Source organism: Rhinoraja longicauda, chromosome 36, assembly GCF_053455715.1.
Source record: "Rhinoraja longicauda isolate Sanriku21f chromosome 36, sRhiLon1.1, whole genome shotgun sequence".
NCBI lineage: Eukaryota > Metazoa > Chordata > Chondrichthyes > Rajiformes > Arhynchobatidae > Rhinoraja > Rhinoraja longicauda.
In genome coordinates, this window is record NC_135988.1 from 9143780 (window position 1) to 9159135 (window position 15356).

General features: G+C 43.9%; 1 protein-coding gene across 1 annotated transcript in view; it reads left to right on the forward strand.

Moving 5' to 3' along the window:
- Positions 1-15356, forward strand: part of LOC144610165 (rho GTPase-activating protein 25-like) — a 59649-nt gene that overhangs the window by 19508 nt on the left and 24785 nt on the right. Inside the window, exons 4-5 of the mRNA XM_078428714.1 lie at positions 6918-7043; positions 14389-14596. Of these exons, the coding sequence (XP_078284840.1) occupies positions 6918-7043; positions 14389-14596 (334 nt within the window). The remainder of the gene's footprint in view (positions 1-6917; positions 7044-14388; positions 14597-15356) is intronic.

Sequence of the window (15356 nt, forward strand, 5' to 3'; positions counted from 1 at the left end):
ATTCATGCTAGGATTTAAGGAAGCTTCCTCTCAACCTCCCTCCCACCCTTATTTAATTCCTTAATTAAGGAAGGGAGGTTGAGTGGAAACTTCCTTAAATCCTAGGTCTACCAGCTAACCACTCACCTTCCTTCTTTCATGTGACCTGGAGTATTGTGTGCAGTTTTGGTCTCCTAACCTGAGGAAAGACGTTCTTGCCTTAGAGGGAGTACAGAGAAGGTTCACCAGATTGATCCCTGGGATGGCAAGACTTTCATATGAAGAAAGACTGGATAGACTGGGCTTGAACTCGCTGGAATTTAGAAGACTGAGGGGGGATCTTATAGAAACATATAAAATTCTTAAGGGGTTGGAGAGGCTAGATGCGGGAAGATTGTTCCCGATGTTGGGGGAGTCCAGAACCAGGGGTCACAGCTTAAGGATAAGGGGGAAGTCTTTTAGGACCGAGATGAGAAAACATTTCTTCACACAGAGAGTGGTGAGTCTGTGGAATTCTCTGCCACAGAAGGTAGTTGAGGCCAGTTCATTGGCTATATTTAAGAGGGAGTTAGATGTGGCCCTTGTGGCTAAAGGGATCAGGGGGGTATGGAGAGAAGGCAGGTACAGGCTACTGAGCTGGATGATCAGCCATGATCATATTGAATGGCGGTGCAGGCTCGAAGGGCCGAATGGCCTACTCCTGCACCTATTTTCTATGTTTCTATGTTTCTATGTGCGTGTTATCCAACTCTCTCTGAAATGTATTTCTATTATTACTGAAGCACTCCCTGAACTGGTTAGCACCACGTTTTCACCCACGGACTTCCAAATATCCTATTTTAGTTTTTGGCAACTGTCACATCGTGATAATGATGTTGCAAAATAAACCTTAAATGATCATCAACTTTGCTGTTAATTGAATTCTCTTTCATTTCATTAGAACGAACGCATTGGACTTTTTAATAATAGATAAAGCTATTGAGTGTTGGCCCAACAGTATAAATATGATTTAGGTTAAATACAGTATGCGTTTGGAATTTAAACATTTGAATAAATGATCTTTAAAATATTGAAAGGCTAGCAAAAGTAATTATAACCGATGGCTATTGGGAAAATGAAACAGGCTCTAGAAAAGGGATGATTTACATTGTTAAGAAAGGGGTCGGACATGAGGAAAATGTTTCAAGTGATCACGAATAAATCCAATCGGAATTTATAGACAATAGACAATAGACAATAGGTGCAGGAGGAGGCCATTCGGCCCTTCGAGCCAACACCGCCATTCAATGTGATCATGGCTGATCATTCTCAATCAGTAGCCTGTTCCTGCCTTCTCCCCATACCCCCTGACTCCGCTACACTTAAGAGCTCTATCTAGCTCTCTCTTGAATGCATTCAGAGAATTTGCCTCCACTGCCTTCTGAGGCAGAGAATTCCACAGATTCACAACTTTCACAGTAAACTTTACACAGGGAATGCTTGAAATGTGGGAATTACGTTGAGGCAAAACGATTTGAATTTCAGGAAGCAGGATAAATTTGTAAGGGAGAAAGAAAGAAAGAATCTGATGAAGGGTCTCGACCCCAAAGTCACCTATCATTGTTCTCCAAAGATCTTGCCTGACTCGCTAAGTTACTCCAGCAATTTGTGTCTTTTTGTGTACTAAACAGCATCTGCAGTTCCTTGTTTCTACAGAAGGAAATGTTGCAGGGCTGAGATGTCCATGTACAAACTTAGGCATGGGTTTACCAGGCTGATTCTATGCGCTAAATACTCGGCAATGAGGTCCAGAGGTGCTTACTTTGACTACCGTTGGGATTTGGGACAAGTGCAAAGTGCGGATTTGTAAAACATATTAGACAATAGACAATAGACAATAGACAATAGGTGCAGGAGTAGGCCATTCAGCCCCTCGAGCCAGCACCACCATTCAATGCGATCATGGCTGATCACTCTCAATCAGTACCCCGTTCCTGCCTTCGCCACATACCCCCTCACTCCGCTATCCTTAAGAGCTCTATCCAGCTCTCTCTTGAATGCATCCAACGAACTGGCCTCCACTGCCTTCTGAGGCAGAGAATTCCACACCTTCACCACTCTCTGACTGAAAAAGTTCTTCCTCATCTCCGTTCTAAATGGCCTACCCCTTATTCTTAAACTGTGGCCCCTTGTTCTGGACTCCCCCAACATTGGGAACATGTTTCCTGCCTCTAATGTGTCCAATCCCCTGATTATCTTATATGTTTCAATAAGATCCCCATATTAAATTGGCTTATTTACCAAATTATTCCCCCTGACTGTGTGTTTGCAGATACATTGGAAATAGTTTAAAAAAATACTGCCTGTCTATATTGAACCCATGGTCATTGGAAACAGACACAAGTCTAGCAGTCTTGGAGACAATAATGAGCATTTTATGTATGTTTTTGGCACTCGACCATATGTTTCTGGCCAGAAGGACATTGGATGTTTTAATGTTTACAGCAAAGTTTCACACAATGCTGCAACAAAGGAAATGTTTAGAAATGGAAAAAGGACGATAAAAAATATATTGTTCTTTCTGCATCAGAGGGAGGTGCATAGTTAACATCTCAGTATTGCATCTGAGGCTTCAAGTCTTGTTGTAAGTGGACTTTGTCTACGCTACATGTTGTCGAGCTCTACACCACAGATGGAACAATCAAACGCAGCTATTGCTCCTAACCAACTAATACAGTGGACCCTCCTTTTGTTGAAGGGAGATGATAGCAAACTGTAAAAATGAGGGTGGGAGCATTCAATTTTGAAAGCGAGTCATGCTAAAGACAGAAACAGAAACAGATCCAGAGCTACAAGCAGCTAACTGAACCCCATTTCTTGAGTTTCAGTGGATGGCAATGCAAGTTTGTTCTCTCCCCATTATTGTCCACTTTCTTTCTCCCTCACTGCCCCAACCAAGGTCAGCATTGTCTCTGGGCCCCGGTGGACTCCTTGGGTCCCTTGCAGCTGTTGGGCCTGGAGCACAGTGGTAGAGATGACTGAGTAGAAACAAGGAACTGCAGATGCTGATTTACACAAATGCACACATGGTGCTGGAGTAACTCAGTTGGTAGGGATTCTTCTCCAGATTCAGGTCCCTTGACTCGAGAAGTCACCTGTCCATGTTCACCAGAGATGCTACGTTGCAATTTACAATTTTACCAAGGCCAATTAATCTACAAACCTGTACGTCTTTGGAGTGTGGGAGAAAACCGGAGCACCCAGAGAAAACCCATGTGGTCAGAGAGCGAACGGACGGAAATTGGAAAGGTATAAAGTTAACGTCTGGTTTCGTTTAGTTTAGAAAAAACAGGGCTGGATCAGGCTCCCGGCTCACTGAGTCCTTGTCAACCAGTGATCCCGGCATACTAACACTATCCTCAGGGCCGTTTTTACAGCATTATGGGCCCCCGGGCAAAGCAGTGTACTGGGGCCCCTACCGTTACTCTCCCCCACCCCCCCTTTCCCTACCAGCCCCCCCCCCCCCCTGTCGTGCCGGCGAAAAGCACTTACCGAAAAGCACTTAGGGATGGACTTAGGGTGCTACATTGTTGCGAAAAGCACTTACAGATCGCTGTGAGAAGCACTTAGGGACCGAAAATGTTGCGAAAAAAGCACTTATTGAACCTACATTTTTAAAGTAGTACTTATTCATTGCAAGTCACTTAACATACACAGATCAGTATGGGGCCCCTATGCTCGTGGGGCCCCGGGCAAGTGCCCATCAGGCCCATGCGTTAAGACGGCCCTGACTATCATACACACTAGGGACAACCTACAATTTACAGAAGCCAAATTAGACTACAAACCCACGTGGTCATGGGGAAATCGTACAAACTCCATACAGAGAGCAACGTAGGCAGGATCAGACCAAGGTCTCTGGCACTGTGAGGCTGCAGCTTTATCCATGCACTACAGTGCCATTTAGGGAAGGAATTCCAGAGCTTAAGATTTTAGCAGCCAAAGGTCCAATCATAGAGATCTCAGAGTGGTGGGAGGTGATGACTAAGAAAAAAGCGTGACACGGCGAAAAACATTGGGGGCAACTGAGTTTTCGAATGAAGCTGTTTTTTTTAATCAATGTTCATCTTCACACAAATGGATACATTCTGCTAATGTAAAAATAGTAAAATGTAGGATTATTGTAAGGAAATCTTTATCTGAATTCCTAATGACTAAGAGAAATGGTTTTGAGCGATCACACCCACTTGCAACAATACTATCTTTTGCACCATCAAAGCATGCAGCATTTAAGAGTTCTGTTACGTTACGCTGAATGAAACCTAACGTTATTTCATATTCACTCATGGACACCACATCCTCTACAAGTTGAGAGACCAGTTTTGAGCTGAGCCTCGAGGCACCTAAACCGTGGGTCTTTGACTGTCGGAAATGTTTGCACAGAATGTACGGTGTGATCCATGATCCCCCACCTACACATTGCTGCAGATCATTCAAACACAATAGACAATAGACAATAGACAATAGGTGCAGGAGGAGGCCATTCAGCCCTTCGAGCCAGCACCGCCATTCAATGCGATCATGGCTAATCAATCTCAATCAGTACCCCGTTCCTGCCTTCTCCCCATACCCCCTCACTCCGCTATCCTTAAGAGCTCTATCCAGCTCTCTCTTGAAAGCATCCAACGAACTGGCCTCCACTGCCTTCTGAGGCAGAGAATTCCACACCTTCACCACTCTCTGACTGAAAAAGTTCTTCCTCATTTCCGTTCTAAATGGCCTACCCCTTATTCTTAAACTGTGGCCCCTTGTTCTGGACTCCCCCAGCATTGGGAACATGTTTCCTGCCTCTAATGTGTCCAATCCCCTAATTATCTTATACGTTTCAATAAGATCCCCCCTCATCCTTCTAAATTCCAGTGTACACAAGCCTAATTGCTCCAGCCTTTCAACATACGACAGTCCCGCCATTCCGGGAATTAACACTGAGGGGTGAACTGAATGGTTTCTCACCCTTAATCAAATGTCGACCAGGTTCATCACAGCTGCTGACCAAATAGGGGTGGTGGCGCAGCGGTAGGGTTGCTGCCTCACAGTGCCAGAGACCCGGTTCAATCCTGACTACGGGTGTTGTCTGTACGGTGTTTGTACGTTCTCCCTGTGACCGAAACTAAAATAATATCTGGAAGGTCTCACAAAAGGATGGAGTAACTCAGCGGGTCAGGCAGCATCTGAGGAGAGGAGAAATGGGTGACGTTTCGGGACCCGAAACGTCACCCATCCCTCCTCTCCTCAGATGCTGCCTGACCCGCTGAGTTACTCCAGCTTTTTGTGAGACCTTCGATTTGTACCAGCATCTGCAGTTATTTTCCTACACATACTCCTAAAATAATATCTTGATCACCAAAATGCAAAAAAATATATATCAAGGGTGATGCTCTTCAAAGTATTAAAAGAAAAGTTGCAATTCAGTTTAGTTCATAAGTTCATAAGTCACAGGAGCAGAATTAGGCCATTCGGCCCATCGAGACTACTCCATCGTTCAGTCATGGCTGATCTATCTTTTCCTCTCAACCCCATTCTCCTGCCTTCTCTGCAGAACCTTTGTCACCCTTACTTAGCAAGAATCTGTCAATCTCCACCAATCCTCCAATGTCTTGGTCTCCACAGTTTTATGTGGCAATGAATTCCACAGAGTCATCTCCCTCTGACCATAGAAATTCCTCCTTATCTCCTTCTAAAGGTATGTCCTAGACTTGGACTTTCCCACTAGTGGAAACATCCTCTCCACCCCACTCTATCCAGGCCTTTCACTATTCGGTAAGTTTCAATGAGGTCCCCCCTCATCCTTCTAAACTCCAGCGAGTCCAGGCTCAGAGCCGTCAAACGTTTCAGAAGTCCCTGTGCTCACATCTTTTAGGACATAAATGACAAGGAAATTACTGAAGATGGTTACAAAAAGTTGGAGTAACTCAGTGGGACAGGCAGCATCTCTGGAGAGAAGGAATGGGTGATGTTTTGGGTCCAGACCCTTTTTCAGACTGATGTGGGTTGCCGAATCCTCTGTTTTAAAGATGCAAGAAATATAAACAACACCATTTTGGCTTGGGCATGTTCAGACAAGCTGCTTAAAACAGATGTTGGGCCCCGTGCAGCTGTCACGCAATGTCTTGGTCTCCATGGTAGAAACTAGGAACTGCAGATGCAGGTTTACACAAAATGACACAAGGGTCTGACCACATAGAGTTTGTAGGCTGATTTGGCTTCTGTAAATTGTAAATTGTCCCTAGTGTGTAGGATCGTGCTCGTCTGTGGGGATCGTTAGTTGATACTGCCTCGGTGGGCCGAAGGACATGATTCTGCATTGTATCTCCAAAGTCTAAAATCCGCAGTTTAAAAGTCTAAAGTAAACCTCTCTGCCTCTACCTTGTTGAAGGTTTGTTGAAAAGTTTTAATATTTTCTGGTTTTATTTCAGATTTTGAGCTCTTCTTTTGTTTTTGTTTGTTGCTGTTGCTGTTGTTGTTGGAAATTAATCTAGGCTTTGTGTAACCATCAGGTGCATGAAAGTTCAGACATGAAAAAGTATAAGCATGAATTAGCATTGAGTGGCACAGTGACACAGCTGGTGGAGAAACTGCCCCTTGGCGCCAGAGACCTGGGGTTCGATCCTGACCTTGAGTGCTGTCAGTTTGCACGTTCTCCCCGTGACCACGTGGATTCTCCCCCAGATGGTTTCCTCCCACATCTCAAAGATGTGCGTGTTTGTAGTTTAATTGGTTTCTGCAAATTGCCCCTCGTGTACAGGACGTGAAGGTGGGATAATAAGCTAGTACGAACGGGCGGTCGATATTCAGCGTGGACTCGGTGGGCCGATGGGCCTGTTTCTGTGCTGTCCCTCTAAACTAAACTAAACTAAACATTTCCCTGAATCTTTTTGCCGTCTGGTGCTTTTCAACAGGTTCCGGTGACCGAGATCGGATGGGGAACGTCCAAGACTCGCACATGCTGATGGCCAATTCACAGAGTGAAATGGAAGAATGGGTGAAAGCAATCCGGAGAACAATGGGAAGCCTTTCCACTGGAGGTACCATCATACACACAAACATTTCCCGAATTGCTGTTTCCAACAGATTCTGGTTGTGACAAAAATATCCTGCAAGTGATTCACATGAATGTCATTATGTGTGCATGCAATCATTTAGACAGATATTGCCTGACCGGTAAGGGAGTTGCAACAATGTCAATGGTACTCACTTTCAGGTGGGACTTCGAACGGCGTTCATGTCCTCTCTGGTGGAAAGGTCCCAAAGCACTATTTGTAAAAGAGGACAGTGGCTTGGGCAAGTTGGGCTGAAGGACCTGCTCTATGACTCCCTGTTCTTCAGCAGAGTTGCCCAAAGCCACAAGGCATTGGTTAGAGTAAGGAGCCAGAGGTGTAGGAGGGATTTGAAGGAGAACATTTTTACTCAGAGAATGGTTGGAATCAGAACCAGAGACATAGAGCATGGAAGCAGGCCATTCTGCCCTAAACATCCCTGCTGACCAGTGGGCAAGCATCCGTTTTAATCCCATCTTGGAATCTGGATTGTGATGATACTCTACAACATTTAAGAAGAATCCAGATGAACATTTTGTGTAGGAAAATAACTGCAGATGCTGATACAAATCGAAGGTATCACAAAATGCTGGAGTAACCCAGCGGATCAGGCAGCATCTCTGGAGAGAAGGAATTGGCTTCCTTTCTCCAGAGATGCTGCCTGACCCACTGAGTTACTCCAGCATTTTGTGATACCTTCAGATGAACATTTGAATCGACATGACATTAAAAATTCCAGACCAAGCACAGATAATAGGAATTAAAATGGATAGAAACATTAATGGTCAACTTGGACATGGTATGGTATGGGTATGGTACTTTTGTGTACCGAGGTGCAGTGAAATTCATTTTTGTATACAGTTCAGTACAAGTATCACTATCCATAAGCACTTTGATGCATGTTAGACAAGCATCTCAGATACAGCCCACAGTAGTCGGCTGATGGGCTGACCCCAATGCTTTTATTCCAGACTAATGTAATACGTTTAATTCAGATTTCCAAGCTGTTATCTCCAGCTCCTGCCCAGCTCACCAGCCGTCACAGTGGGTCTCTTCCACGTTGGATAACTCTCTTCAGAACATCTCCATTCAGTCCACAAGAATAACCCCGAGCTTCCGTTCGCTTAATGTTTTTATCCCCCATCCGTCCCTTACTCCATCCTCTGTGGCTTTGACCTCCTGCTCTGTTCTACATAAACTCGAAGAACCTCATCTTCCATTGCAGCCATAGGACTCCGTGTTGAATACGCCAATTTCAAATAACCAGTTTTTGTGCAGAATTGGCCAGTCCCAATGCAAGGTCATCTGCCCATAAGATTAATTCCGTTTTTCTCTCACCAAATATGCTACCTGATCAGCTAGTTATTTCAGCATTATCTTCCATTTCAGATTTCCAGCGATTGTTTTTTTGTATCACACAGTCCCAGCATGTTCTTTATTTAGTCCCCTTGCTCTAACTGCCCTCGTGTCAGCTGGATTACCCTAGACACCCTCCATCACAGCATTAGTCTGGCTTTGTTTAGAGATGCAGCGCAGAAACAGAACCTTCGGCCCACCGAGTCTGCGTCGACCAGCAATCACCCATACATAGGTTCTATCCGACACACTAGGAACAATTTACAGAAGCCAATTAACTTACAAATCTGCATGTCTTTGGAATGTGGGAGGAAACCGGAGCAGCCATGGGAGAAAGCCCACACAGTCACAAGGAGAACGTGCAAACTCCATACAGACAGCACCCGTAGTCAGGATCGAACCCAGGTCTCTAGCGCTGTGAGGCAGCAGCTCTACTACTGTGCCATTGTGCCGCCCTTATATCCTCTTCTCTCTCCATTTCTGCAGCTTAAAACACATTTGTTTTCTCACTTCCCCATTTCCAATAAAGGATCATTGACCTGAAACATCAGTTCTGTTTCTCTCTCCAAACGTGCACCCCTGACCTTGTAAGTCATTCTGGCAACTTCTGTTTTTGTTTAAAATAACACGCCAGGCCTCTTGATTACTAGGATAGAAACTTAATTCCTCCACTATTTCCTTTAAATAGCAACCACATAATATGCGAGGAGAGTGTTTTCATTAATCGTCTGATAAAAGACTTCTGTAGTTTTATAATGCGTTCAGCTCACATGCCTGACCTGACGTGGTCTATTGGAAGTTGAAAGAACCAGTTTAGTTACCATTGTTCAAAGTCTAGGGCATGGTCACATGAAATGTTGAGAATTTTCTAGCTTTACTCCTTAGTTCCAAGTAATCCAATTTATCAGAAAGTATTTTCAGAAGAGTATTATTTACAATCAATAAACAGCAGTTTACAAAAGCCGATGTCCCTTCAATTTCCAGGAAAGAAACTGGAAGTCTGGTATGGTACGGAGGTAGAACTGCAGAAGGAAGCATTAGTACAGCTTCTGCAAAATACTGAACTCTCCCGCTACTGGACTGACCCCGGGGGTGATTGGGTTAGCGTATGAGAAGCGTTTGTGTTGGAAGGAACTGCAGATGCTGGTTTACACCAAAGATAGGCACAAAATGTTGGAGTAACTCAGGCAGCATCTCTGGAGAAGAGGAATAATAATAATAATAATAATAATACATTACATTTATATAGCGCTTTTCATATACTCAAAGATGCTTTACAGGGATTTAGAGAACATAGGGAAGTGAATAAATAGATAAATAAGTAAACGAACAGAGAAAGGAGACAGAGGGTGGGGTGACCTTCAGTGGTTGAAGGCAGTACTGAATAGGTGAGACTTCAGCGATGTTTTGAATGTGGTGTGAGGAGGAGTCTCTGACGGTTTGAGGTAGTGAGTTCCATAGGGTGGGAGCAGCGATGGAGAAAGCCCTGTCCCCCCAGGATCTGAGTTTGGTCCGGATGTGGGGGGATAGGAGATTGGCAGCAGCAGAGCGGAGGGTGCAGGTGGGAGTGTGCCTGTGGAGGAGGTCGGTCAGGTAGGATGGGGCCAGGTTATGGAGGGCTTTGTAGGTCATGAGGAGGATTTTGTACTGGATTCTCTGGGGGATGGGGAGCCAGTGGAGTTTGTAAAGGACGGGGGTGATATGGTCACGGATCGGGGTGTGGGTGAGTAGACGGGCAGCGGAGTTTTGAATGTATTGAAGTTTACTGATGATTTTTGAGGGTGCGCCATAGAGGAGGCTATTGCAGTAGTCCAGACGGGAGGTGATGAAGGCGTGGATGAGGGTTTCTGCAGCTGTGGAGGAGAGGCATGGACGGAGACGGGCAATGTTTTTGAGGTGGAAGAAGGCTGTCTTTGTGATATGTTTGATGTGTTTGTCGAAGGAGAGGGGTTGTCGAAGGAGAGGTGATGTTTCGGGTCGAGACCCTTCTTCACTTTGGGTTACTCCAGCATTTTGTGTCTATCTTATGAGTGGTGTTTAATGGCTCTGGGCTGCACACGCCAGAGTTTCGGAGGATGTGGGGGAGATCTCAATGAAACCTACCGAATAATGAAAGGCCTAGATAGAGTGGATGTGGGGAGGATGTTTCCAGTAGTGGGAGTGTCTAGGACCATAGGGCACAGCCTCAGAATAAAAGGACTTTAAAATGAGGATGAAATGCTTTCGCCAGTGGGTGGTGAATCTGTGGAATTATTTGCCACAGATGGCTGTGCAGGACAAATCACTGGGTATCTTTAAAGCAGAGATTGATAGGGTCTTGATTAGTAAGGGTGTCAACGATTACGGGGAGAAGGCAGGAAAATTGGGTTGAGCGGGGAAAAATAGATTAGTCATGATCAAATGGTGGAGCAGACTCAATGGGCCAAATGGACTCATTCTGCTCCTATGACGTGAACCTGAACTAAACGGAATTGCAACCTTTCTTTTAATACTTTGAAGAGTATCACTACTGATATTTTACTGCGTTTTGGTGATCAAGCCATGTTTGAAGAATGGTGAAGCAGACCCGATGGGCCGGATGAACCAATTCTGCTCCAGTGTCATGTCATGCTGACGCACACACTATCCCTGCCTCCCTCCATCTCTGTTGCTCTAGTTTCCTCTGATAGTCAGCGTGAAGAGGCCTTGTATCAACTGGCACAGCTCTGCAGTACTTTGTTCTACGACTCTTAAAAGCTGAAATCATCTTTTCCAACACATTCTGTCCTAAGCTCATACAATAGGTGATGGAAGCGATTTTCTGCACATCTCGGGGGCTGTTTAATAGGATTGTTTCAAATACCTAAAGACCTTGATCAAATACCTAAAGACCGTCATCAAGTCTAACAGCACAGAAACAGGCCCTTTAACCCAGCATGTCTGTACATTGTCAAGTTCGACCTATACTAATCACATTTGCCAAAGCTTTGCCCACAGTCTACTCTGCCTTGACAATTCTTCAATACCTAAAGTCATTCTCGGTGTATGTGTTTTGCGAGCAAGTGCTGTTAATAACCCATTCTTCTAATGTGAAGAAGACGATAGCTGTACTCTGTTGAAAGGACTGTGCCTATGAATTACAAAAACAATTGCTTTTGAGACAAGTGACTTGAGACAAGTGCATTGACCAAAACCGAGCAGGGCAGGGGTGACCAATCACGAACTGCTGATGGTCTTGTTTTCGTCTTTTAGGATTGCAGAGTCAAGCATTTATCATGGTCTGCTGCTTCAACTGAACGTAAACAACTTCGTAACGCATAATTTGCTAACAAAGAACAATGCCTTATCGAAGACTCCTTTTACCATCATAGACCATTGTTATAGAACTGGAGCTGATGAGATGCCATGAAACTGAGTGCCAAAAGATTGCCAATTCTCGGCCATTTTGGACTGCAGTAAAGAGTTGGCCATGTTGCTGTATTTGGAGGCATATATTGGCCAAACCGGGGACACCAAGAAATTTGCTCCCTGAAAGTGAACTAAATTGTTTCTGCGATGGACTGGTAGTTTTGTTGGTTAGCATCACTGACACTGTCATTCAGATACAACTTATAAGTAAATAAATGATAACTAAATATAACTAAAATTTAGAAAGGTAACTTGTATTTTTTTGTTTAAAATTTTTAGAGTTTGGGTGTTTTTAGTTAATTTATCTTTTGTTGTTTTTTTAACCTTTCAGAAAGTAATTCAATCGTTTTGAATGATGTACTCTTTCAAAAGAATGATGTACTCTTATCAACAGTGAAAAATAAAAATAAATTGCATATAAGGTTTAGGAAAGCTGAGATCAGACGGAACCTGTAGGAAAATACGTACAGGTATGTAGGTATGTAGGTTAATTGACTGGGTAAATGTAAAAATTGTCCCTAGTGGGTGTAGGATAGTGTAATGTACGGGGATCGCTGGGCGGCACGGACTTGGTGGGCCGAATAGGCCTGTTTCCGGCTGTATATATATGATATGATATGATATGATAAAATGAAAAAACCAGGACATAACTCAAACAGAGAATTAGGAGGGCCAAAATGGACCCCAAATTGCCTTTGGACAGTAGGATTAAGGAAAATCTAATATTAAACATACATTAAAAGCAAAAGGGTAGCTAGATAGACGGTAGGAGACTCAAGGATAAAGGAGGGAATTCATGCTTGAACCCAGAGGAAGTGGGCATCGTACTAAATTAGTATATGGTAAATTAAAACCTCATCGTTAGATCTCTCCACTGCGATTCTCCCCTCCATATCAACCTCCAGTCTCCTATTCTTTGCTCCCAAAACACCCAACCAACTCTATTTGTTGTAAAACCCTTCACCCACCTGATCACATTCTCTGGAATTCCAACCTCTCTCAATCTCTCTTATCCCTTTGGAAGATTTGCTTCTTCCAAATCGCGACCATGACCTATGTTTTGGAGTGTCTCTATGCTCTCTGGATCTTATTCAGCTTTCTTTATACTTGCCTTGGCAATAAAGACACTGTCTAAACAGAACTTGTGCCCGCATTTGTTATGATTTTAGTTTTCATCCAATTCTGGCTTCTTGAGCATTCTCATTTGTCATCATTCTGTGATTGGTGGTCAAACCATCAGTTTGGATCCTAAATTGTGGAATTCCTTCTCGCAACCTTTCTTCCTCACTCTGCCTTGTTCTAATGTCGCACCTAACTCTGAACAGAATTTTGACTATCTGTCTCAACATCCCTTTTTTCCTGGTTAGTTTATTAATTACACCTGCAAGAGTTTGGATTGTTTTACCACATCAAATGATGCCTCATAAACACAGGTTGTTGTGTTTGTAGAAGGGAGGGGAATTAGCCAGCAACTGTTGAATAGTGTATTCCACAGATGAGATGGGATAGTTCACTCTATCCTCTGATTGTTCAGCCCCTTGCTGAGTGGTATAATGTACTCAACATAGCTCATATTGAAGATGATTGATGAGACTGGGGCAGTGGATGTTGGAAGTCCACATTGACTTTAGTAAGGCGTTTGACAAGGTTCTTCACGGTCAACTGATTCAGAAGATTAAGATTCTTGGGATTAAGATGCTCGAGAAAATATGTAACTACAAAAGTAGTTAAGGATCTTCAACTAAGTTCCACATCCATTCAAACGCTTGTTATTGTGAAAGCATTAGGATTTCATAGCACCTTTGGCTTTTAGATTATCACAGGTATGACTGCAGCTAAATAAACATAGAACATAGAACAGTACAGCACAGGAACAGGCTCTTTGGCCCACTATGCCTTCGCCAACCATGATGCCAAGTGAAACTCCACTGCCTGCATTTGCCCCCATTCCCTCAATGTCCTTACACCTATTTAAAAGCCTCCTGAAATCCACTTTTATATCCGCTTCCACCACCACCACCACATTCCAGGCACCAGGCACTCTGAGCAGAAAGCTTACATGTATTTCTCCTTTAAACTTTCCCCCTCTGACTTTAAAACTGTGCCCCCTAGACTTACAGAGTGCCATGTCTACATATCTGTTGTGCAAGTAAGAAATTTATCGTTGTGTTTTGGGACATATGGCAATAAAACACTCTTGACTTTTCTTGACATGCCCATCCTGGGGAAAAATGGGTGATCATGGACCTAAACACGACATCAAATTTTGCCTGATTCAAGGTGCTGAAACTATTACTATTACTGCCATGCTGGTAGCTTCGCAATTTGCAAAGAGGACGATATTTGTGCACAGTTGGCAGTCTAACCACTAACTTTTCAGGAACACCAGGAATTGCCTTCGGGATTCCTCTCATCAGAAGTCAAAAGTAGTGGCAGTAAACTCACCTTCCCTGTTGGAGATGTGCAGAAATCTTCCACCTTGAGATCCAACGGCTCTCTGCAAACGCGGTGGAATCTAACTAAGCCTGTGATCTTTGAACTGTTAAGATGCTGGAGCGAGTTTCAACTTCAATAATTTCTATTCCCTCAGGTGTCTTTGGCCAGCGTCTGTCAGACATGATAGGTTACGAGCAAAAGTTTGGCCAACATTTGGTGCCCATTATTGTGGAGAAATGTGCAGACTTCATGCGGGAACAAGGGCTCAAGGAGGAAGGAATCTTTCGCTTACCAGGGCAAGACAACTTGGTGAAGGAACTGAGGGATGCTTTCGATGCTGGAGAGAGGCCATCTTTTAACCGGTATGCATCTGAAACACGACTGTGAAAAAATTATGCCCATAACACCAACACATTTCAGAAAAGATGGGACAATATCCAGCAAGGCATGGAAGACATTAGCAAGGACATTGCTGGGGATAGATTGTTTTATTTAAGGGTGGCGAACCCGTGGAATTCATTGCCACAGACGGCTTTGGAGGCCAAGTCAATGGTTATTTTTAAGGCAGAGATGAATAGATTCTAGATTACTACGGGTGTCAGTGGTTACGGGGCGAAGGCAGGAGAACGGTGTTGAGAAGGAAAGATAGATAGATCAGCCATGATTGAATGGTGGAGTAGATGTGAGGGGCCAAATGGCCTAATTCTGCTCCTATAACTTGTGGACTTATGAAAGAATATTTTTGTGAATTCTGGGAGATTTAATCGAGGTACATAAAATTATGAGAAGATAACATAGGATGAGTTTGATAAACTTGTTCCATGGGAACAATACCCACTAAAGGGTATTAGACAATAGACAATAGACAATAGGTGCAGGAGGAGGCCATTCGGCCCTTCGAGCCAGCACCGCCATTCAATGTGATCATGGCTGATCATTCTCAATCAGTACCCCGTTCCTGCCTTCTCCCCATACCCCCTGACTCCGCTATCCTTAAGAGCTCTATCTAGCTCTGTCTTGAATGCATTCAGAGAATTGGCCTCCACTGCCTTCTGAGGTAGAGAATTCCACATTGTTTTAAGGTGCTTAATAGGAAGATTAAAGGGAGAGTCAAGGATAAAT